General features: G+C 38.9%; 1 protein-coding gene across 1 annotated transcript; it reads right to left on the reverse strand.

The window, feature by feature from the left end:
• Nucleotides 1-4,782: 4,782 nt before the first annotated feature.
• pop5 (POP5 homolog, ribonuclease P/MRP subunit) lies at nt 4,783-25,050 on the reverse strand. Its single transcript, XM_062051676.1, has 5 exons — nt 24,918-25,050; nt 24,701-24,843; nt 10,085-10,234; nt 5,309-5,392; nt 4,783-5,143 (listed from the first exon to the last, which is right to left on the reverse strand). Exons 1-5 carry the CDS (start codon nt 24,935-24,937, stop codon nt 5,052-5,054), a joined length of 489 nt encoding a protein of 162 aa, XP_061907660.1. The 5' UTR covers nt 24,938-25,050; the 3' UTR covers nt 4,783-5,051.
• Between the last annotated feature and the right edge of the window lie 1,030 nt (nt 25,051-26,080).

The raw sequence follows: 26,080 nt of genomic DNA on the forward strand, positions 1-26,080 counted from the left end.
GCTGCGACCTTAAACGGCATCTTGGGAAATGTAGTTTGCATCGCCGGTCTATAACAAGTGCAATGAAGGCAACTGGATGACATGAGAACTACAAACGATTCAACGAATCAACGCTGTCACAGAGGACAACCCGGAACTACGCACCAGAGCTAAGTAAAACCACGACTGTTCTTCTCCTTATTCGTCATCTGACTGAACAATTACACACCCTAGTCTTTAACTACAACATGCATGCAATAACACATGAATAGAGTGTTAATTTCAAGTGCTTTAAGTAATATACATGTTTGACAACTTCAAAATAGAAGTTCAATTTCAGAGTTTAAGGATAGGTTAGGCTGACCATATTGTGAAATCCCCAAAAGAGGACACTTGGGGTGTGGGAAAAAATCGATTCGAATTGCGATTCTCACGTTGTGCGATTCAGAATCCATTCTCATTTTTAAAAAATCGAATAATTTTTTTTCATTTTTATTTTATTAAAAAATTTTTTTTTTTTTTTTTTTTTTAAATTAATCAACCAAAAAATCAATACACAGCAATACCATAACAATGCAATCCAATTCCAAACCCAATCCAGCAACACTCAGAACTGCAATTGAGAGGAGACACAAACACGACACAGAACAAACCAAAAGTATTGAAACAAAAATGAATATTATCAACAACAGTATCAATATTAGTAACAATTTCAACATAGCAGTGATTAAATCCCTCATTGACATTATCATTAGACATTTATAAAAAATAAAAAAAAAAGAACAATAGTATCACAGTGGCTTATTTGCATCGCATCTCATAAGCTTGACAACACACTGTGTCCAATATTTTCACAAAGATAAAATAAGTCATGTTTTTGGTTCATTTAATAGTTAAAACAAATGTACATTATTGCAATCAGTTGATAAAACATTGTCCTTTACAATTATAAAAGCTTTTTACAAAAATCTACTACTCTGCTTGCATGTCAGCAGACTGGGGTAGATCCTGCTGAAATCTATTTATTCCATGAATAGAGAATCCTTTTGAATCGGGAAAAAAATAGTTTTTGAATCGAGAATAGTGTTGAATTGAAAAAAAAAAAAAAAAGTCGATTTTGAATCGAATCATGACCCCAAGAATCGATATTGAATCGAATCGTGGGACACCCAAAGATTCACAGCCCTAGAGGACACATATATGCGTGCCAAGGCCGGGACTAGGTGAAAATTTGCCAATGATACTCAAACTTGCTTTATAAATAATATATTTATTTAAATAAAGCAATTTTTTCTCCTCTGTTGACAGCAGTGTTGGCGCCAGGAATTTTCTAAACGGAGTCCCAGGGACCCCATCAAGTCATAAAAATGTGGTACCACAGCAAATTTTTGGGGCCCCACTTTTTTGGAAGCATTTTGAAAAAAATTATAAACATATGCATCATCCTGTTATATCTCACATTCTATATTGTGTTTTGGGAAAAGGTTGTCATAAACGTTACTTCATTCATTAAAAAAAATAATAAAAAAAGAAAACAAATTTGTATACATATCTAAATGTATTCAGTTATAAACATTCATTCACTTTCTTCTTTCCTTCATGGATCTAAACTTTACCACTGCTGGTAGTTTTTTCTATGTTTTTATTTAATAAGTTGTAGGTGTATTTATTTCAGTATAAAAGTGTAAAAAAGTGTTTTGCTTCGGTCATGAAATGATGATAATGGTGTGCCAGGGCATACATTTTATATTTAACGCTTAAATCTCTAGAGTCTACATCAACTTCACATCTATTCCTCATTTCAAAATGTTTTAGTTTTTTTTATGTTGTTTTTTTGTTTGTTTGTTTTCCGCCCTTTTTTGTCAAACAAAACTATGTTTTTAATGGCAAACACAAAATATGCAAAATGTTCCACCAAAAATATTTTTCTTAGTGTAATATTTGATGTGAAGTAATGGGAACCTTGCATAGGTCAATAATTCATAATAACATTGATTTTGATTCAATATTATGTTTTGAGCAATGACAGTTTGAAAGAAAAAAAACAGCTTTGTTTTATTAGTCAACATTGCAACTTTTTCTAAATTACAGTTAACCTTTAAGCTTATTTTTTTTTCACTTTTATGTTTTTGTTTATTTTAATGGTATTTTTAGAATGTGCCGTGGGCCTTTAAAACATTAGCTGTGGACCGCAAATGGCCTCCGGGGCACACTTTTGACACCCCTGCTATAGATAATAAAATATTAAATCTATGGATAAAAAGCAGAGCCTGGCGATGCATGCACGTTTACTCTCTCTCTCTCTCTCTCTCTGCCCCTCCCTCACCAATGCTGCTGCGCACACCTTCACAATTTGTTTTGTTTTTAACCCCTTCTTAACCCTGGACGTACATTGAAAATACACGCAACCCTAACTCAAAATGCCGGACATTTGAGGCATTTAAGAAACTCCGCCCGGACAGGCCCGCCAAAGAGGATGTATGGTCAGTCTAGGATAGGTTGATTGGCAACACTAAATTGGCCCTAGTGTGTGAATGTGTTGGTCTTACGATGAGGTGGCGACTTGTCCACGGTGTACTCCACCTTCCGCCCGAATGCAGCTGGGATAGGCTCCAGACCCCCACTACCTTTAAAGGGACAAGCGGTAGAAAATACATGGATGGAAGTTTTAATAAATACAATGGCAATATGTTAATGTGAGGTTTATGTCCTTGGGCCAAATCAGTGACTAAAAGTGAAAAACAAAAACTTAAAAAACATGTTCAATGTAATTAATTAGAAGAGTCATACCATTCCATTACCTCCCTGCTTAGCACTCAGCATCAAGGGTTGGAATTGGGGGTTAAATCACCAAAATGATTCCTGGGCGCGGCCACCGCTGCTGCTCACTGCTCCCCTGTGGGGATGGGTCAAATGCACAGGATAACTTCACCGCATCTAGTGTGTGTGAGACAATCATTGCCACTTTATTGCCCTGCGATGAGTTGGCGACTTGTCCAGGGTGCCCTGCCTTCCACCCGGGTGCAGCTGGGATAGGCTCCAGCACCCCCAACACAGGAGACAGACCACACAAAATACATACAATGTAATGTAACAAGAAAAGATGTTCGGTAAAAAAATAGGAGTACACGTTGAGATAAGTTAAGATCTAAACAAATATCAGTATAACATAAAATAGAGGAGTGAAGGTCCAACATGGTTTTGTTCACTTTTTCTAGACTTTGACCTTTAATATTTAAAACGGCAACAGGTTTTTTGGAGATGTATTGATGTCCTTGGGCCAAATCAGTGATTCAAGTCAAATGTAGGGACTTTGCAGTACTTTTGACCAAAAATGTTTCTCCAAAATCCTGCACTCCCAGAGTTCCATTAATTCACTTAGTTCTAGTCATAGTGTGGAAGAGCCTGAGAACCCGGACAGTAAGACTTTCAAACAACTATGATTACATTTATGGGATGTTTGATTTTCAGTCAGCCCCACTCATCCGTCATCTATCCCAAAAAAGTAGTAACACTTCTGCAAAGAATGGACTAATTTCCTGTAATTTATCAGAACAATTTTGATTTCAACAGGCTATAAAAAGGGTAATACTGATTTAATCACACAAATATTTATCAACTGCTCAAGTGTATTTCTGGTCTTGTCATCCTCGTCCGGACAGGATGACACAGCAATGTGGCTGGATCAAAAGAGACGTGTGAACCAAAAGTTGCTTTATAACAAGCGAGTGTCATTACACAGGACTGCAGTACCTGAGAGGAGGTCAGGTCAAATATGGAGGACTCCTCTCCCGGAGAAGCCAAACCATCAGTTTTTATATTCCTCCTTTCTGTCTCTGGGTGTGTGTGCTAAGTCAGGACAGCACAACCTGACCATAAAAGGAGATGTTTGTGTGTAAGTGTCTGGAAAACAGCTGCTTTAAGTCATCATTCAAATGTTGGCTTTGAGCTAGACAGGTAGTCTCTTCTCAAATATATGTTTATCACTTTTGCATTCCGAAGTCCCAATTAGGGCCTCTTTCCTACGAGAAGTGATCCAATCCACCTGCGAATATCAAACTTAAGAGGCCTTATCTTATTATGTGCTCAAACTGAAATATCACTGTTTAATCAAACTTGAAAGTTGCTTTCTCCAAGATGAATATAAACAAACATTCACTATATGTTGAACATAATATGAGTCAATTAATTCACTTCACTGCGAAGCAACATCGTGTCAAAAAGGATGACAATCAAACATACTTCAGATACATCAGAAATTATAATATTTGATTAAAAATACACAAAGATAAGTGTCAGAATAATTGTATATAAGTTATCACACAACTTGTTTTCCATGAGTTCAGGCTGCCCTGCGAGAAGACAAAAGCTGTCTTTGTTCTTATCAAGCAAAAGGCCTACCGCTTGTAAACCTCTACTGTGTGCGATGGGATGCGACGTGGAGGTGTCGGTTTCTTTATCTATTGGACAGCCACAGGAAGACCTTGTCATGACCCGGGATCTACAAAGCAGGGAGGGAACAGACCTGACACCGCTGCAGGCACCTTTTCTTTGAACTGTTTATGACCGAGTGTGGCAGCTGTTTATGGCCCCCCTTCCCTTAGGAGCAGCTGCATAATGTAATCAGAAAATGCCCAAATAAAGGAGGAGCGTGGTGGGAGGCTGTAGCTGAGTGTGCAGCCCCAGACGTTTCTCCTCATGAGCAAGATTGTTTTATGAATATCTCCGCCATGCCTTCATGGTTTGATTTCACATTTTCGGGATTTATGAGGATCCCAAATACACAAAATTAGGTACCAACAGGTAAGAAAAGTTGTTTTTAATAATAATGCCCTTTCAAAGCATTAAAAAAAAGCTAAGAGACCGTTTGTACCGTATGTCAAAATACTCATAAGTCGAGGTACCTCAATATATTCTGTCATTTTAATAATACATGCACATAATCTGTTGTGTCCTTAGAAACAAATCCACTGTGGTTGAAACATCTTCCAAAAGAAAGAACAAAGAGGGTAAACAAAAAATTAAGAAAAAAAAAAGGGGGGGGGGATCACAGTGTCCAGTATTTGGTGAGGTTACTCTTCATCTTCACTCTCTGCTTCATCTTCAAATGCTCCTCGTATTATTGAGCAATTTAAAATAGCTTTGCGAATCTGTTTCTTTTCATCTGCATATGGATGAAATGGAGAGATTGACAACCCGTCAAGTTGGTATTTCATAACAAATGACAGACACTAAAACATTATTATCCAAGAACATTGTTATTTATGAATTAAAGTAAATATTACAAACTTAAGTCAATTTGATCAAAGGCCTAAATGACATTGCTTACCTTCATTGTTGCAATTAGGGAGCATTCGATGGAGCTGCCGTGTGTTGTATCGGACCAGAAATTTCTGACATGTTCTAATAGTTCCTGAGGAAACATTATTTGTATTAGTTTCAAAGTGAAACATGTAGAATGTTACATAGTTTTCCCAGATGTACCTCGCAATAGTGAGCACACCACTCACATTTCTGCAATATTTTATTACATCTTGTAATGGGACAACAGCAAAGAAATGACACTTATATATAATGTATATAAGTCAGTGTACAGCTCGTATGAGAGTGTAAATTTAGTGTCCCCTGAAAATAATTTTATACACAATCATTATGTCAAAACCACCGGCAACAAAAGTGAGTACACTTCAAAATGAAAGTGTCCAAATATAGACCAATTAGCCATTGAAATACTGCACATTTTCTTATTGTTTCAATAATAATTATATTTTCCGGGCTATAGAACACACTAGTATTTAAGCCGCAACCACCAAATTTTACAATAAATAAATATGTTTACATACATCAGCCGCACCGGACCATAAGCCGCAGATATATACCAGTAGGAAAAATTTTGAGTTTATTTACATACCTTAATTGTAGGGATGTCCGATAATATCGGCCGATAAATGCGTTAAAATGTAATATCGGAAATTATCGGTATCTGTTTTTTTTATTATCGGTATCGGGTTTTTTTTTGTGTTTTTTTTTTTAATTAAATCAACATAAAAAACACAAGATACACTTACAATTAATGCACCAACCCAAAAAACCTCCCTCCTCATTCACACAAAAGGGTTGTTTCTTTCTGTTATTAATATTCTGCTTCCTACATTATATATCAATATATATCAATACAGTCTGCAAGGGATACAGTCCGTAAGCACACATGATTGTGCGTGCTGCTGCTCCACTAATAGTACTAACCTTTAACAGTTAATGTTACTCATTTTCATTAATTACTAGTTTCTATGTAACTGTTTTTATATTGTTTTACTTTCTTTTTTATTCAAGAAAATGTTTAATTTATTTATCTTATTTTATTTTATAATTTTTTTTTTAAAGTACCTTATCTTCACCATACCTGGTTGTCCAAATTAGACATAATAATGTGTTAATTCCACGACTGTATATATCGGTTGATATCGGTATCGGTAATTAAAGAGTTGGACAATATCGGAATATCGGATATCGGCAAAAAGCCACTATCGGACATCCCTACTTAATTGTTTTCAAACGGTGCCTGTCACATGGCAGTAAAACGACTGCTCAAACAAAACAGAAGTCATTGTCATGGACCCACTAGCTGCGGAGGCTAGCTCTCCAATCAGCTAAACAGACTCAATAACTCCACGGTGACTTTTTGGTGAAATGACTCAACTGAAACAATACAAAAAATAATGCCATTGTAAGTTAATATTATTGTTAATATGACACTTGTAAACGTGTTGGCATATCTGCTATGATTACATTACGATAGCACGTACAAATATGCATGGAAACATTCCTACAGACGTCACACATGGGACAGTTTGGTATGAATTGTTTTTGTTATATTGTAAAACTTACAAATGTTGCTTGGAGTGCAGTGTTTCCCACACATTCATTTATTTGTGGCCGCCCACCACGAAAGAATTACGTCCGCCACAAATAGATTTTTTTTGTTTTTTTGTTGTCCTGTCCAGCTTCTCAGGCAAATCATATAGTTGATGTAGATGCCCATATAGGCTGTTCAGATTTACTTTACAAAAGAGAAGTGTAGGATACTTCTCTTGTTGCCTTATTTGTATTTGACCACTACTGTTTTCTGTTTATTTGTTACTGACTGTGGCAGGACACCTCTGCCTCTGTTTCACTTTATGTTGCTGGTAAATAATATGGTTGTAGTAGTAGGCTAAAGTTAAATTATTTAGTATGCACTAATTAAAGGGGCAGAGCTTTAAGAGACATTTTAGCTTTTATTTTTTATAAGATATATTTTTTGTAAGAACCACAATTAATAAATATATTTCAGTGAATAACTTATTGTTCAAATCTGTATATAAACATGTACATAAAGTGTTGTAATTATATTGTAAAATGGATGGATGGATGGACGTTTAAAATAAACTGTTATTATTAATTAGTAAGTATACATTTTTTGAGCCTTTTTAGAGAAAATCGTATCATTGTAGTACATTATGCAAATTACTCGATGAGGACATGGTGACCACGCCCATAGCCACGCCCCCAACGCCACAGGTATCTTGGCAGTTTATGGAAAACACTGGAGTGATGAATGAAGAATCCATTCTAGCAGAAACGCTACGGACAAAATACTTCCGGTTCAAGGAACGAAACAAAGTACATTCTCAACTCGCAGCACCTGCAGTGAGCAAACTCGACCAAAAGATGGTGCCATAGCACAAACAATAACACACTTTTTCAGTCGGTATGTGTCCGTGCACTAAATTAGTCTGATTTCTCAAATAGTTTGTCTCTAAATGAGCCTCCTACAGCCCGTGAAAACAACTTAAAAAGTCGGACTTACACACCTCGAAAATAAATGTCAACCTACCAACCAACCAATCCATTTTCTACCGCTCCAACCAACCAATATTAAACCTAATTCGTTTGCAAATGATTGTGATGTAGCAAGTCTTTTTTTTTTTTTTTAAACAATTTTCAGAAAATGTCCCATATTTGGAAATGCAAGTGTTGATGCTCCTCTTTGATATGCGTAATAAAAGGTGTTTTTTGCTGTTAAATTAACCACAACATTAGCGCCGCATAAAACATTATGTCGCTAGTGGTCTGCAGTTTCTTGAAAAGATGAAGGTGTTCCTGTGTTCTCTCATGTATGGCAATCAACAGAAAGATGTTGTTCTGGCCCAAGGACTTCAAAGCGGAGAGAACCAAGGATCTGCCCAATTTCCAGACAAACTCTTTTTGAAGTATTTTACGAACTCTTTTTGAACTATTTTACGACCTCTTCTGTTTGACTGTTCGGTAACCAAAGGCAACGCTGTTTATGACCCACTTCCCTCTGGAAGCAGCTGTGGTCAGGTGGGGGGAGGAAGTCAAATAAAGAAGGAGTGCAATCTTTGGGCAGAGCGTGCTGGAGATTGTAGAAGGATACAATGTCCGGGCGACTCTCCTCAATATGTTGAGTCCAAATTGAATTCTGACTCTGTTTAATTCTTTGCCTCTTGTCTTGTTTAATAGATGTCATCAGTGTTTGAACCTGACAGTAACTTTTGGCAGAATTTTGACATTTTTATTCAAGGGGTGCACTCACTTTTTTGCCAGCAGTTTGGACATGAATGGCTATGTGGCAAGTTATTTTGAGGGAATAGTAAATGTACATGTTGATTAGGGATGATACTCGAAACCGGTTTTCCCGGTTGTTTGATAAGAAAAGAACCGAGTCCTCGGACTCGAATCCCTTTTTGAGAACCGGTACCCGTTATCGAGACCACTATAGTAAAGGAAAAGAGTTGATTCTTTATTTGAATCCCGTCCCGACCAGAAATGCTCCGTGGGACATCACAAGAAATGACGTCACGTAGCTCAGTCATTAGGCGCAGATAGCGAAAGCAGAAAAACAATGGACGGGAAAAAGCGCTCCAAGGTGTAATAAAGTTCAAAACAAAAGCTATAATCCATCGAATAACTTTACTGAGAGATTTGAGCAGGGTAAAACACATGACCAACACTTTTACCACCAACCGGAAACATAGCAACCAGGCTAGCAACGCACCTCCTTTACGGCAGCTGTCGCAACGTTCTTAAAACAACCGTAGCACATACATATATATACAACACATCTCCCTTTTTTAACTTTTGTATTTCTTTCCTTGTAAACATTACAAAATCACACTGTAGATGTGTTGTTTGTCTAATTATAAATAATGCAGACGAGGCGTGTTGGCTGAGTTCTTGACGTTTACTTTCACAGCGTGGCAACATGCAACACTTTTCGGGGCTACCGCGCATGCTCGTAACTCCCGTTGCATGCTGGGTAGTGTAGTTGTTATATTCTCTAGCTCATAACATTTTTCCCCCTATAAAGAAATAATGTTAACTCAATAAAGTGTATTTCTATTTTTAGCTTTAACTTTTCATTTTTTAGCATTGTAACCACATTTGCAAACAACTTTTCTCTTCATAGAATTTTCTTTCAATAAAGAAATAAAGTGCAAAAATGTCAAAGCATCATAACAAACAGTTATGTTCCAATAGCAGCAGAAGTGCACTTTTTGGAGAGCTGTATTATTTTCAGTTTTGTGCCCAAGGGACTGCTTTTATTTAACACTATATTATTATTTATACACCTATAGTGATCACAGAGACAGATTGTTTTTGTGTTACTGTATATATTTGTTTCTCTGAAAAATCCCACTTAATATACTTTGGGTAACAACAGTCAATATTTATTTATTTTATTTTTTTAGGTGGGTAACAGTCAATATTTATTTATTTATTAGATTTAATTTTTTTATTATATAATAAAAGTGAGCTTTTGTTAAACCAAATATTGTGTGTTTTTTTCCATATACAACAACCTATCTGGACTCCATAAGAGAATCGATAAGGAATCGGTTCGATAAGAGGATTCGATAATAGGCTCAAACTCGATAATTCCTTATCAAACATCATCCCTAATGTTGATACAAGCTGTACACTGTCATTTCTTCAGAAATGTGAGGGTGTATTCGATTTGCGATGTACCTTATAGCTAAAAGTAATTCAAAAATAAGTTAACTTATGCTTTAAAAAAATATATGAATGGAAAATATACTTTTACCTCCTATGTGCAGACAGTTGACAAAACAAGGTATCTTCTGCCCACGTGTTTCAATGCTGGTGATAAAGGGCAACGCTGACCACAGGAGTTTGTAGCACATTTTCGGGAAACGCAGGAATACCATTCCAGTATGGCTATTCAGGTATTTCACTATAAGAGAACATGAAACAAATGATGCATCAGATACAAGACGGGTGTCGTTTTCCCACCCAGGGAGCATGTAGGAAAATTGGAAGGATGTACAGGCCTCGTACATGTTTTAATATACTAAACACCAGTCCAATGTATGTCAACATATACTAAGCTAAATGAGTTCAGTATGTGTTGATTTCAGGACAATCCATCAAACAAGAGGATAAAGGAAGACTTTTGGGCGTTACACTTAGTAATACACTTTCCTGGTCCAAATACATCAATGAAATCGTGGCTAAGATGAGAGAAGTATCGCTGCTGTTAGGAAATGTGCTAGGTATGTGACACCTGCAATTGGCAGACAGGTAGTTAAAACATTGCTGTTGTGTCATCTGAATTATTGTTCAGTTATTTGGGCTTCTGCACCCAAGGTTGAGTTTCCAAAATGACAAACAGCTGAAAATAGGGCAGCTAGACTTACTCTTGATTGTTCTTCTAGATGGAGTGTGGACCATATGCATTCATGTCTTGGATGGCTAAAGCTTATTCCAAGATTATCCAGCAGTTTATTGTTATTTATTCGAAACATTATTCATTGCAGCTCTTTTTAAGCAGATTGGTTACAATCAGAATCAGAATACCTTTATTGTCGTTGCATGGAAACAACGAAATTGAACAGCAATCCAACTCAGTGCTTTTAAAACAACCTACATAAAATACTCTTAAGACTGCTGATGTTCACCACTAAAGTAGCAGAGCTTCAACTCAAGGTCTACTTGCATTACCACCACCAAGAACTCATTCAGTGAAAAGCACTGTTGTACACAGAGGCATTTCATTATGTAAACCTCTTCATATAAATATTACGACTATTCCTAATGTAAAATCACTTTTTAGGCTGAAGAGTTCATCTTTCATGATATCAGTTTAAGAACTTTTTTATTTCTCTCTTTCCCTTTTTTCTTTCTTTTATTGTAACTTGATCTGCGTACACTACCGTTCAAAAGTTTGGGGTCACCCAAACAATTTAGTGGAATAGCCTTCATTTCTAAGAACAAGAATAGACTGTCGAGTTTCAGATGAAAGTTCTCTTTTACTGGCCATTTTGAGCGTTTAATTGAGCCCACAAATGTGATGCTCCAGAAACTCAATCTGCTCAAAGGAAGGTCAGTTTTGTAGCTTCTGTAAGGAGCTAAAGTGTTTTCAGATGTGTGAACATGATTGCACAAGGGTTTTCTAATCATCAATTAGCCTTCTGAGCCAATGAGCAAACACATTGTACCATTAGAACACTGGAGTGATAGTTGCTGGAAATGGGCCTCTATACACCTATGTAGATATTGCACCAAAAAGCAGACATTTGCAACTAGAATAGTCATTTAGCACATTAGCAATGTATAGAGTGTATTTCTTTCAAGTTAAGACTAGTTTAAAGTTATCTTCATTGAAAAGTACAGTGCTTTTCCTTCAAAAATAAGGACATTTCAATGTGACCCCAAACTTTTCAACGGTAGTGTACATGTGTATATTTACAATACATTAACCATATCTTTTTTTACATAAGCTGCAAAAAAATTATACATTTTACTTTAACAACTGGCAGCTCAGTCACCAGAATTTTACAGTAAAAACAGTGTTGTTTTTTTTACAGCTTATAAAAAAAAATTAATAAATGGAATGGAAAAACAATACCACTGTTTTTAGCGGTAAAAATCAAGCAACAGAGCTGCCAAGTTTTTTTTTTACCGTAAAATCTTGTCGTTTTAATGGTTTTTTTGGTTGTTTTTTAAAGTTTTAGTGTCTTACTGTATATGGAAAAAACAGTACTAAAGTTGATTTTACGGTAAAAAAAATTAAATTTAACCATTTAACCAATTTTTGAACGGTAGTGTATGTTTTGTAACTGGATCTGTGTACTGTTATTTTGTTATTTTGAGAATTTTCTTTTTCTTTTTTCCTTTCTTTTATTTGTAATTGGATTTGTGTATGTTCTGTAACTGGATCTGTGTACTGTTATTTTTGTATTATTTTGAAAATGTTCTTTTTCTTTTATTGAAACGGGATTTGCGTATGTTCTGTAACTGCATCTGTGTACTGTTATTTAATTTGATCATTTTGAGAATTTTCTTTTTTTTCCCCTTTCTTTTATTTGTAATTGGATTTGTGTATGTTTTGTAACTGCATCTGCGTATTATTAGGATCTGTGTATTATTATTTTACTTTGAAACTTCTGAAAAAAGGACCCCAGGAAGACTAGCCTGGCGTTTGTGCGTCGACTAATGGGGATCCTCAATAAACAATAAACAATGTTAATATTCCTCAATGATAATGCCTACATTATTTTTTTTTTGGCCAAAAAAATGGCTGATTTACTGCAGCAAATCGCTGTCAAACTTGAATTATTGATGGAAAAGTTTAAAACACCAAACAATGTAGCCTGCTACAATACAATGATTAGATTGTATTAATATATAGATGAATTACAATACAATTATAAGATTGTATGAATAGATAGACGAATTACAATACAATGATTAGTGTCAGGTGTATTTATAACGACATGGCTTCCCACACTTGAAAAGGAAGGACTCGATGAGGCTCAGGATTTCACTCGTATTTCAGTTTATTAACTGGAATCTTGGAAGGTGAAAAACCTTTAAACACACAAGAATAAAAGCTTTTAAATAAAATACAGCATTTTGCAACAAACAAAGTAAGTACATTAACTCAGGTATTTTATAAAGGTAAGTACATTTTTAACATTAATTAATACACATTAACCAGCATTTCACTTAACTTAATTAACTTAGATTAATAAGGTAAATTAGGCATTAAATAAACAGAAATATAGTTCACATGTTAGAACCATCTACTTTTAAAGCAACGTGTTTTACCTTAAGTTTTAGCCTAAATTATTTTATACAGACTTTAGACATGAATTTCTACAACAAGTTTAACTTGACACTTCTCTAATTCATATGAAATCAAGCATTTTAAACCAATATTACTGTAGTTTTTAACATAAACACTTTTAACAGAAATACTATTTTTATACATGAATTAAATGTTTTACTTTGCCTTTTAATAAAGCAAAATCCACTCTCTATATTAATATACTTCAAATTACATTTACAAGGCTTTAAGCGCCCTAATTGCCCATTTCTTGTCTCTACAAGTAAAACAAATATTTGTGGTGAATAAGATAAAGAAAAGAAACAAAATAAGCACCAATTGTACCTTATTTAACAGTTCAATTATCTAAATAAACATTCTTCTGAAGTTGAGCTCTGCCATCAATCACAGCGCATAAACTTCAACAGTCGGATCATGATTAAACAGTCCAGTGGAAAGAGGTGAGCTCACCGGTAGTCCGTTTGGTTTGAGTCCTTTTTCCCATGCGTTTGTGAAGTGCTTTCGTGGTTTTAGTGATCGTCTCTGTCTCTGCTGCTCTCAGCTCCGTCCTGCACACTGCTGGAGAGCGCACCTGGTGAGGCGCGCCGCGGAGCAGCGCTTCTGCTGTGACGCGCATGCAGCGCTTCTGCTGTGACACGCATGCAGCAGCACAGCCGCTGTCACACACACACCTTCAGCCGCACCTCCAGGCAGATCGCCGCAACACCTCCCACTCGATCTTTGCAGTGTAACCTGGAAAGATCGCACCTCTCAGGCGAGCTGGTCTCCCCTGACCTGATCCTCCGCCGGGATGAGGACGACAAGGCGTCGGACGTCTCGATGCAGTATGGTGCCCTGGAAGTCCTTCTCCTTAGACCTGGACTCTTTAACGACAGGGTTTGGAGTCTTCACCTGAACGCACCCACTTGGAGAGACTTTCACGTGGACATCTCGGACAATGCCTTTGGGATCTGCGTTCACACTGACAACTCTTGCTAGCTTGAACTGACCCCTCAGTGCATTTTGGTCGCAGAGCCACACTATGTCTCCAATGGCAGCATTTCTTTCAGCAGTATGCCATTTACTGCGGATGAACAGGTTTGGACCTGCGAGTTGGCTCCAGGACTTCCAAAAGTAGCTGACTTGCATTTGAATCTCTTGCAGCCTTTTGAAGGGGTAAGTTGTGTAGTCGAATGTTTTGAAATCTCCACTTTGTGTGGCTCGACCAAGCAACAGGGTGTTTGGAGTGATGTATTGGATGCCGTCCTCACGGCACTGGACTCTAGCGTCGATAGGCCTTTCGTTGGCAAGGTTGGCGGCCAGCTTGAGTACAGTCAGGAATTCACTGAAGGCAAGGCCTTCTCCTCTACCAAGGCTTTGTAGAGCTCTTTTGGTGATCTTGACAGCAGCTTCGGCGGCACCGTTTCGGTGAGGTGAATCGGCTGGAAGGATTCTCCACATCCAGTCGGTCCCATTCCTGGCAGCATATTCTTCTAGTGATCCTTTGTTTTGTCGTCTCAGGTAACTGTACATCTCTTCAAGGACAGGTTTTGCTCCAATAAAGTTCGTACCTGGATCGGACCAGATCTTCTGAGGATGGCCTCGGACAGAAGTGAACCTCTGGTAAGCAAGTAGAAAGCTCTCCGTTGTTAGCGTGTTTGCCAGTTCGACATGGATGGCTCGGCTGGACATGCAGCAGAAGAGCACGCCCCATACTTTCATGCTCACCCTCCTCTTGACATCATCCTTCACTTGGTACGGTCCGAACAGGTCGACAGATGTGAATTGAAATGGTGCAGCCGGATTCGATCTCTCCTCAGGCAAGTTTCCCATTATTTGCTGGCAGGTCTTTGCTTTTGCTTTCTTGCACACGACACACTTGTCAACAACTTTTTGGGCAATAATTCTTCCTTTGATGACCCATGCTTTCTTTCGCATCCGCAGTGTAGTTCCTGCCACTCCTTCATGTCCCTCACTGTGTGCTTCCCGGGCTAGGAGGGTGGAGATCCAGGCCTGGAACGGTAGCAGGGGAACAGCTCTGTGGTCTTCTCTGAAGGTCTGGATCCTGCCACCACACATCAGGAGTCCGCTTGTTTGGTCCTTGTAAACAACCAGTCTGTCTGTTGTTGTGTTTGGAAAGTGTACGCCCTCCTGTGCTGCCAAGCATAGGTCTCTGAACACATCTTCTCTTTCGTTCACAGTGATGACACCAGATGAAGGTACTGCCTCCCACTTTTCTTTATCGCCGGGGCACAGGAATTTCTTTACTGCTCTCCAAGTCCATACTATTGTCCCGACCAGCCGTCTTAGATTGCTGAAGCGCCTTTCGTCCAGTAGCTTTTGGACTGCTGCTGCTGCAGGTGGTCTTCTGAATCTGGACTCTGTTTCTTGGACTCTTTTTGGGTCCTGTGCTTTCTGTTGACTTCGGGTGAGTACGGCGACAAATGTTTTCTTCTGTATTTTTGTGATATTGTCTCTTGCTTGTGCGGCGACGTCTTTGGCTGATTTCTTCGGCCACTCACTTTCAGGAAGTCGAAGGAACTTTGGACCTGACTGCCACTCGGATTCCTCAGTTAAGTCATTTGGACTGGCCCCTCTGGTTATGATATCTGCAATGTTCTCGGGCCCTGGAATCCACCACCAGTCTTGGACATTTGTGCTGCTTTGGATCTCGCCGACTCGGTTGGCAAAGAAGGTCTGGTAACCATAACTCTCCCGCTGGATTGCGCCTAGGACGGTCTGACTGTCGACGAGATGGTACCACTTCTCAACATCGATTCGGCAGTGTCTCTGGAAGTAGTTCTTCAACCGGGCGGCAAAGACTGCTCCACACATCTCCGCCTTCACAGGGTCACCCTTGTGGTCGAGAGGGGTCAGCTTGGCCTTAGATTCAACTAGCCTCACAACAACACCATGGCTGCAGCTCCAGCGTAGGTACAGCACAGCGCCATATGCGTGCTCACTGCCATCAGAGAAGGTGATGCCACTTGGTTTTGCACGTGGATTTGGTGGTGTCAGGGGTCTGGTGAATCTGAGTTGGCTCAGCTCTGCATAGTCTTCTAGGAGCTTTATGGCATCTTCTCTGAGTCCTTTGGACAAGGCGGCATCCCAGGTGTCTTCTATGCAGTACATGACTTTTGCTTCTTGAAAAGCTCTTCGGATGAGGATGGCTCCCTTCTGCTTTGCAGGAGCCACGAGGCCGAGTGGATCATAGAGACCAGAGACTTGGCTCAACAGTTCTCTTCTGGTGAATGGATCTGGGGTTTGTCTTCTTACTTCATCTCTCAGTAAGTCCTGACCAAGGCGCATTTTCCTCTTCTTCTTGGAGAAGTTCACTGCAACCATGACATGTAGTGTGTCATCCTCAATGGTGTAACCAAGGCCGAGGGCTTTGTTATCCTCTTCAGTGAGCTGGTTTGGCAGGATCATGGTCTTTGACTCCATCTTCTCACCTCTCGGCCCTTTCCTCCCACTTTGATCGGAGTAGACCCAGGGCTTCATGATGAATCCTCCAGCTTTAAGGATCTGTTCGATGTTGGATGTGAGGAGTTTGAGGTGCTGGAGGTTGTTGTGAGAGGCCAGGATATCATCCACATATGCATCTTCCTCTATCACACGTTTCTCTTCTTTGAAGTGTTTGAATGAAGGCAAGTTGGCGGTCTCTCTCATGGCGACTTGGGCTATGCAACCAGCAGGTTTGTCTCCCATGTTGACCCTTGTTATGGCGAAGTCTTCTATTTCAGCCTTTTCAGTGTCACGCCACAGGAACCTGTGCAGGTGGACCTCTCTCTCTTCCAACCAGACAGAGTTGTACATCTTGCGGATGTCACCGAGGGCAGCAAAGACACCAGCTCGGAACCTCAGTAGGACAGCTCTGATTGGGTTCAGGACGTCAGGACCTTTGATTAGTATGTCGTTCAAACTCAGGCCTCTGTACTTCTGGCTGCTGTTCCATACTAGCCTCACTGGGGTGGAGACTGAATGTGGATTTGGTGCAATCAGGTGACTTATGTACCACACTGGCCCAGTCCAACTCTGCAGAACCTCTTTGGATAGCTTCACTGCAGCTTTGCGATGAAGCATTTCATGGACTTGTGACATGTAGGCTGTCTTCAACTCCGGTTCCTTTGCCAGCTGCTTCTCTGTCCTGAGGAATGTGGCTTCAACCGCTCTCCTGTTGTTGGGTAGAGATGCTGGATCTTCTGTCCAGGGATACTTGGCATGCCAGTGGGGATCAGGGCTGTGATGGTCTCCATTCACATACATCAACCCGTTCTTCACTATCTCCATCTCTCTTTCTTCAGCCAGTGTCATTTCTTTTCCCCCGGGTTGGCAATTCCCACAGCGACATCCTCCACATCTTGGCTCACAAGCAGCTCCAATACTTTCCCACTTCCACCACTTCAGAAAGTCTCTGCTGCTAGTGGCTGTATTGGACTGGGTGTGGGGCTTGTCGGGAGACTGGCAGGAGATTGGATCTCTACAGATGAGTTCACTGTATTTGACTGCTGCAGTTCTCATGGATCTTGCGAAGTGTGTCTTTGATGTGTGGGCCATTAAGGTGACTTCTTCAAAGAGGTCCGGGTGTGTGCCTCCGATCGTCTTGCCGAGGGGGCCGTCCCAGAGCACAAGGTTGCCAACAGAACGAACCTTCTGGGGTACTAGCTGGCCTTCCTTGTGGCTGATCAGGAGTTGCACCTCTTTGGGTCTAGCAAGGTCTCTTAGGGGAACATCTGGGAAGATTTTCTGTAGCTTAATAGCTGGAACATGTCTGTGAAACTCTGCAATCTTATCAAGGCCATAGCAGATTAGTTGATGTGACCTGAGGGTCCCTCTCGGAGTGTTGACCCGAATCTTGAGGAGGTAGCGCTTAGTTGCAACAGACACCTTCATCCCTCCAACGCCGTAAACCACCAGTGTCACATCTTCACCTCTCAGGTTCAACTTGCTGGCAGCTCTATGTGTTATATAGTTCGTGTCTGATGCCAGGTCGATGAGGGTCCCAATTCTCTGTCCATCGTTGGCAGTGACATCAAAGAGCATCAGGATCACTGGATACTCATGCAAGCCATTTTCCTCTAGAAGACCTCTTTCAACTGCTGTGGTGTTGTATGCTCTGGATGTGACGTTGCAGAAGGTGTCTCGACACTGCTGCGCCAGCTCAGGGGTAAGCCTGGATAGGAAGTCTTTTTGAGCTTCGGTGTATCTTTTCCCCTCAGCTCTCACTGGACTGGATTTAGGTGTTCTTTGGGACTGGGGTCTGGCAACTGGACAGAGAAGGTAATGGTGTTGGTCTTTGCACTCTGGGTTCCCGCACAGATACGTGGTGTTTCTGCAGGGGTCGCTGCTGTGGACCTCGAGACATCTCTTGCAGGCACCGAGCTGTTGTGCTGCATCCCTCTTCTCCGATGGCTTTAGGTTGATCCTAAACCTTCTGCAGAAATAGAGTCTTCTTCTGTGCTTTGGATCACCACAAATGATGCAGCCTGCTGTTTCACTGCTGGACTTGGCTGACTTTGTTCTGGCATACTTGATGAGCTTAGTCTGCTCCTTGGCGGGTTCAAAGACGTTGCTCAGTTGATCTAGTTGCTCATATATAGATTCTTGGGACTTTAGGAATGTGATGAGCTTGTCGAAGCGGTTCTGGGGGTTAACAGTGTTTCCTCTGTCAGCAGCATAGGTGAGCCAGTCTTTCTTCAGAGTTTCTGGGAGTTTGCTCTCGATGGATCTAATCACCAGTGGGTTCTTTAAGGCGTCTGCATTATCCAGTTCGTTTAGATCATAAAGGGCCTTTTCCACAGTTTGGATGAGCTCTACGATTTTCCTTGGATGGCCGCTCCTGGCTGATGGTCTTGCTTGTAGCTCTTCTATGATCTCAAGAGCAATGCTGGCTTGGTTCCCAAACCGGTTTTCCAGGACTCTGAAGATCTCATCTGCTGAGCTGTACGTTGACAGACGTAGTTCCCTGGCCACCTTTTCATCAAGGCTATCCAGTAGTTGGAATTTCTTAACCTCTGAAGATCCGGTTGGTTCACCTTGCTTCTGCAGAGCCTCCCATTCCTTCCTCCATCTGTAGTAGTTTCGCTGGTTGCCGGCAAACTTTGGTAAGGCTGTGGCCTTTAGCTTTATCGCTGCCACTGGAGCTGAGCTGCGGGCTGAGATGGGCTGGGGTCCAGCGTCTTTCTTTATACTTGCTGCTTGGATGAGGGGGGCCTTCTGTGACACCAGCTTGGGAAGGACCACCTCGAGCTCTCTTAAACGGTAATCAAAGTCCTTTTTCTCGGCAAGCGGAGCCCAGTGGTTCCAGTTCTGGTGCGCTTCCTTTGCCTTGTCCACCAACTTCTGTAGGTGGGTCAGCATGAACTCACAAGCCTCCAGAGTTGTGTCTGGCTGGAAGGAGACGTTCCTGAATTCGGCCTCTGCAACTTGTAGAGCCAGGGAAAGTTCCTTTTCTCCATATGTGGTCCAGAGCGTCTCTCGGATTAGGAGTTTGACTTCTTTCGTCTTCTGCTCACATTCTTTCTCCGTCTTTGCTATGTCGGCTTTCTGGGGGTCGCTCAGCTCCTCAGCGTCTGCCATGTAAGCGGCTTCCACTTCTTCGTTTGCCTCGAAGACACGAGAGCTCTCTAGCATCAGCTTCTTGAAGTTCTCCTGTAACTCCTCCTTAGACATCTCTATGTAAGTTCTCGTAATGTTGTTGGCAAGGCGGGAGAACTGTCTCTTAGCTGTGGTCCTCTCCACTTTCAGTTCATCTGTTGGCTTTGGATCAGCCATCTTGCTCTCTTTGGCTGACAGACAGCAGTCTTTGTCCTCCAGGCCCCAGGTGGAGTGTCCTCCCTCTCGGTGGTGGCCGCAAGTGGAGTCTTTTGCTGGTCACAGACGGTTTTTCACTGTCAGGTGTATTTATAACGACATGGCTTCCCACACTTGAAAAGGAAGGACTCGATGAGGCTCAGGATTTCACTCGTATTTCAGTTTATTAACTGGAATCTTGGAAGGTGAAAAACCTTTAAACACACAAGAATAAAAGCTTTTAAATAAAATACAGCATTTTGCAACAAACAAAGTAAGTACATTAACTCAGGTATTTTATAAAGGTAAGTACATTTTTAACATTAATTAATACACATTAACCAGCATTTCACTTAACTTAATTAACTTAGATTAATAAGGTAAATTAGGCATTAAATAAACAGAAATATAGTTCACATGTTAGAACCATCTACTTTTAAAGCAACGTGTTTTACCTTAAGTTTTAGCCTAAATTATTTTATACAGACTTTAGACATGAATTTCTACAACAAGTTTAACTTGACACTTCTCTAATTCATATGAAATCAAGCATTTTAAACCAATATTACTGTAGTTTTTAACATAAACACTTTTAACAGAAATACTATTTTTATACATGAATTAAATGTTTTACTTTGCCTTTTAATAAAGCAAAATCCACTCTCTATATTAATATACTTCAAATTACATTTACAAGGCTTTAAGCGCCCTAATTGCCCATTTCTTGTCTCTACAAGTAAAACAAATATTTGTGGTGAATAAGATAAAGAAAAGAAACAAAATAAGCACCAATTGTACCTTATTTAACAGTTCAATTATCTAAATAAACATTCTTCTGAAGTTGAGCTCTGCCATCAATCACAGCGCATAAACTTCAACAGTCGGATCATGATTAAACAGTCCAGTGGAAAGAGGTGAGCTCACCGGTAGTCCGTTTGGTTTGAGTCCTTTTTCCCATGCGTTTGTGAAGTGCTTTCGTGGTTTTAGTGATCGTCTCTGTCTCTGCTGCTCTCAGCTCCGTCCTGCACACTGCTGGAGAGCGCACCTGGTGAGGCGCGCCGCGGAGCAGCGCTTCTGCTGTGACGCGCATGCAGCGCTTCTGCTGTGACACGCATGCAGCAGCACAGCCGCTGTCACACACACACCTTCAGCCGCACCTCCAGGCAGATCGCCGCAACAATTAGATTGTATGAATACTAGGGGTGTAACGGTACGTGTATTTGTATTGAACCGTTTCGGTACGGGGGTTCCGGTTCGGTTCGGAGGTGTACCGAACGAGTTTCCACACGGACATATTAAGTAGCGTAACGCACGTTGTGTAAACAATGCACACCGAGGCACAACACACGGCATGCTAGCAGCTAACGGGCTAGGATAGACTGACCATACGTCCTCTTTTCACCGGACATGTCCTCTTTTGCGGAGCTGTCAGGGCGGAGTTTCTTAAATGCCTCAAATATCCGGCATTTTGAGTTAGGGTTGCGTGTATTTTCAATGTACGTTCAGGGTTAAGAAGGGGTTAAAAACAAAACAAACAGCAGCATTGGTGAGGGCGGGGCAGAGACAGAGAGAGAGAGAGAGTTATGATAAATGCGCATGTGTCGCCAGGCTCTGCTTTTTATCCATAGATTTATCACATTTAATTTTTTATTATCTATAGCAGGGGTGTCAAAAGTGTGCCCCGGAGGCCATTTGCGGCCCACAGCTAATGTTTTAAAGGCCCACGGCACATTCTAAAAATACTATTCAAATAAACAAAAACATAACAAAAGTGAAATAAAAAGCTTAAAGGTTAAATGTCATTTAGAAAAAGTTGCAATGTTGACTAATAAAACAAAGCTGTTTTGTTTTTCTTTCAAACTGTCATTGCTCAAAACATAATATTGAATCAAAATCAATGTTATTATGAATTATTGACCTATCCAAGGTTCCCATTACTTCACATCAAATATTACACTAAGAAAAATATTTTTGGTGGAAGATTTTGCAAATTTGGTAAATAAATAACCCAAAAATGTATATTTTGTTGTTTTCTTACCGTACCGAAAATGAACCGAACCGTGACCTCTAAACCGAGGTACGTACCCAACCGAAATTTTTGTGTACCGTTACACTCCTAATGATTACTATTCATACAATCTAATCATGGTACTGTAATTCATATATCTATTCATTGAATAGATAGATCAATTACAATACCATGATTAGATTATGTTATGACTAGATAGATGAATTACAATACAATTATTTAATTGTATGAATAGATAGATGAATGACAATACAATGATTATATTCAATAACTAGATAGATGAAGAAGTTTACCAGAGAACTAGATAGATGAAGAAGTTTACCAGAGAACTAGATAGATTAAGTTTACCAGAGAACTAGATAGATGAAGAAGTTTATCAGGGAACTAGATAGATGAAGAAGTTTATCAGGGAACTAGATAGATGAAGAAGTTTATCAGAGAACTAGATAGATTAAGTTTACCAGAGAACTAGATAGATTAAGAAGTTTACCAGAGAACTAGATAGATGAATAAGTTTACCAGAGAACTAGATAGATGAAGAAGTTTATCAGAGAACTAGATAGATTAAGTTTACCAGAGAACTAGATAGATGAATAAGTTTATCAGAGAACTAGATAGATGAAGAAGTTTACCAGAGAACTAGATAGATGAAGTTTACCAGAGAACTAGATGGATGAAGTTTACCAGAGAACTAGATAGATGAAGAAGTTTATCAGGGAACTAGATAGATGAAGAAGTTTACCAGAGAACTAGATAGATTAAGTTTACCAGAGAACTAGATGGATTAATAAGTTTATCAGAGAACTAGATAGATGAAGAAGTTTACCAGAGAACTAGATAGATGAATAAGTTTATCAGGGAACTAGATAGATGAAGAAGTTTACCAGAGAACTAGATAGATGAAGAAGTTTACCAGAGAACTAGATAGATTAAGTTTACCAGAGAACTAGATAGATGAAGAAGTTTATCAGGGAACTAGATAGATGAAGAAGTTTATCAGAGAACTAGATAGATTACGTTTACCAGAGAACTAGATAGATTAATAAGTTTATCAGAGAACTAGATAGATGAAGAAGTTTACCAGAGAACTAGATAGATGAATAAGTTTACCAGAGAACTAGATAGATGAATAAGTTTATCAGGTAACTAGATAGATGAAGAAGTTTACCAGAGAACTAGATAGATGAAGAAGTTTATCAGGGAACTAGATAGATGAAGAAGTTTACCAGAGAACTAGATAGATGAATAAGTTTATCAGAGAACTAGATAGATGAAGAAGTTTACCAGAGAACTAGATAGATGAATAAGTTTATCAGGGAACTAGATAGATGAAGAAGTTTACCAGAGAACTAGATAGATTAAGTTTACCAGAGAACTAGATAGATGAAGAAGTTTATCAGGGAACTAGATAGATGAAGAAGTTTATCAGAGAACTAGATAGATTAAGTTTACCAGAGAACTAGATAGATGAATAAGTTTATCAGAGAACTAGATAGATGAAGAAGTTTACCAGAGAACTAGATAGATGAAGAAGTTTACCAGAGAACTAGATAGATGAAGAAGTTTATCAGAGAACTAGATAGATTAAGTTTACCAGAGAACTAGATAGATGAATAAGTTTATCAGGGAACTAGATAGATGAAGAAGTTTACCAGAGAACTAGATAGATGAATACGTTTACCAGAGAACTAGATAGATGAAGAAGTTTACCAGAGAACTAGATAGATGAAGTTTACCAGAGAACTAGATAGATGAAGAAGTTTATCAGGGAACTAGATAGATGAAGAAGTTTATCAGAGAACTAGATAGATTAAGTTTACCAGAGAACTAGATAGATTAATAAGTTTATCAGAGAACTAGATAGATGAAGAAGTTTACCAGAGAACTAGATAGATGAAGAAGTTTATCAGGGAACTAGATAGATGAAGAAGTTTACCAGAGAACTAGATAGATGAAGAAGTTTACCAGAGAACTAGATAGATTAAGTTTACCAGAGAACTAGATGGATGAATAAGTTTATCAGAGAACTAGATAGATGAATAAGTTTACCAGAGAACTAGATAGATGAAGAAGTTTACCAGAGAACTAGATAGATTAAGTTTACCAGAGAACTACATAGATGAAGAAGTTTATCAGGGAACTAGATAGATGAAGAAGTTTATCAGAGAACTAGATAGATTAAGTTTACCAGAGAACTAGATAGATTAATAAGTTTATCAGAGAACTAGATAGATTAATAAGTTTACCAGAGAACTAGATAGATGAATAAGTTTACCAGAGAACTAGATAGTGAAGTTTACCAGAGAACTAGATAGATGAATTACAACACAATTATTTAATGAAGAAGTTTACCAGAAAACTAGATAGATTAAGTTTACCATAGAACTAGATAATGAAGTTTACCAGAGAACTAGATAGATGAATTACAACACAATTATTTAATGAAGAAGTTTACCAGAGAACTAGATAGATGAATAAGTTTACCAGAGAACTAGATAGATGAAGTTTACCATAGAACTAGATAGTGAAGTTTACCAGAGAACTAGATAGATGAATTACAACACAATTATTTAATGAAGAAGTTTACCAGAGAAATAGATAGATGAAGTTTACCATAGAACTAGATAGTGAAGTTTACCAGAGAACTAGATAGATGAATTACAACACAATTATTTAATGAAGAAGTTTACCAAAGAACTAGATAGATGAATAAGTTTACCAGAGAACTAGATAGATGAAGTACAACACAATTATTAAATGAAGAAGTTTACCAGAGAACCTGATGCTGCACATTGCAGCTCCATAGTCTCCGTGTAAGCGAGCCACTACTTTCTTCACCGCCGCGAAGATGGCTCGGTCATCCAACAGCAAGAGGCTCTTCCTGTCTGACACGTTGACCTCACACAATAAATACCTTTAAAGAAAAAAACAGACATAAACTAGACTCAAAGGTCTGAAAAGACAAATGACATCTTCCACTAAACTTACCTTGACTTCACTCGCACCATTTTTCTTCTTCTTCTTTGGTGGAATGGCGGGTTGCAGACTTTCTTCTTCTTCTTCTTGGTGTTTGACGGCGGTTGGCATCCAACTTAATGAGACATTACCGCCATCTACTGCTCCGGAGTCTGAACAATCTAAATCCCCATTTCACAAACAACTTGAAATAAACAAAATAAATACAATACAATTGATTAACTTATTTCTGGTTACAATTATACTGTCAAGAAGGTATTGTCTTATACTTTGCCTAAAATGAAAATGCATCATAATCAGTGGCGGCTGGTGAATTTTGTTTTAGGTGGGGCTGAAAGTTTGTAAACCAAACCCCTGTGGGGGGGTCATCCTACCCCAAAAGATTTCTTTGTGATTTTCACATACAAATATTGAAGATCTTTGCTCCTTCTCAACTCTGTGGTAATATTATTTTCACAAAATACAACCAATAGTATGTTAATGTTAAACCTTACTTGTGAAAAGTAATCCCCCGATTCCTATTTTCAACAGTCCGCTCATTTGAGCAAGAAAACGCTGAACACCATCTTTGTTTTCTACCTGTCAACTGTCAGTTTAGCATCTTTGTTTTCTACCTGTCAACTGTCAGTTTAGCATCTTTGTTTTCTACCTGTCAACTGTCAGTTTAGCATCTTTGTTTTCTACCTGTCAACTGTCAGTTTAGGCTGCTCGCCGGCTCCTCATCACCACTTCACTTTTTTTTTTAGAAATGTATCTTGTGCGCACGAGAAACTTTCTCGTGTGCACGAGAAACTTTTTTATAAAGTTATAAAAAATAAAATAAAGTTATAAAAAAAATACACATTTTTATTTATTTTAAAAAACATTTTTTTTAGACATGTATCTCGTGCGCACGAGAAACGTTTTATAAAGTTATAAAAAAAAAAAAATACTATTATTATTTAAAAAAATTTTTTTTAGACATGTATCTCGTGCGCACGACAAACTTTCTCGTGCGCACGAGATACATGTCTAAAAAATTAAATTATTTTTTTTTTTTTTAAATTTGTATTTTTTTTATAACTATTTCATTTTTTATAACTTTATAAAAAAGTTTCTCGTGCGCACGAGATATATGTCTAAAAAAAAAAGAAAAAAAAAAAAAATTTTATATATTTTTTTATAACCTTAGAAAA

The sequence above is a fragment of the Entelurus aequoreus genome, linkage group LG06, assembly GCF_033978785.1.
Source record: "Entelurus aequoreus isolate RoL-2023_Sb linkage group LG06, RoL_Eaeq_v1.1, whole genome shotgun sequence".
Classification (NCBI taxonomy): domain Eukaryota; kingdom Metazoa; phylum Chordata; class Actinopteri; order Syngnathiformes; family Syngnathidae; genus Entelurus; species Entelurus aequoreus.

Excerpts from the sequence above, each read along its gene's own strand:
- pop5 (XM_062051676.1), bottom strand. The coding sequence starts at position 24,937 with ATGGTGCGAGTGAAGTCAAG. Across the intron at positions 10,235-24,700 it reads GTGCAGCATCAGGTTCTCTG|TGAAATACCTGAATAGCCAT; the intron begins GTAAACTTCTTC and ends GTTCTCTTATAG. Across the intron at positions 5,144-5,308 it reads CCCTAATTGCAACAATGAAG|ATGAAAAGAAACAGATTCGC; the intron begins GTAAGCAATGTC and ends ATCCATATGCAG.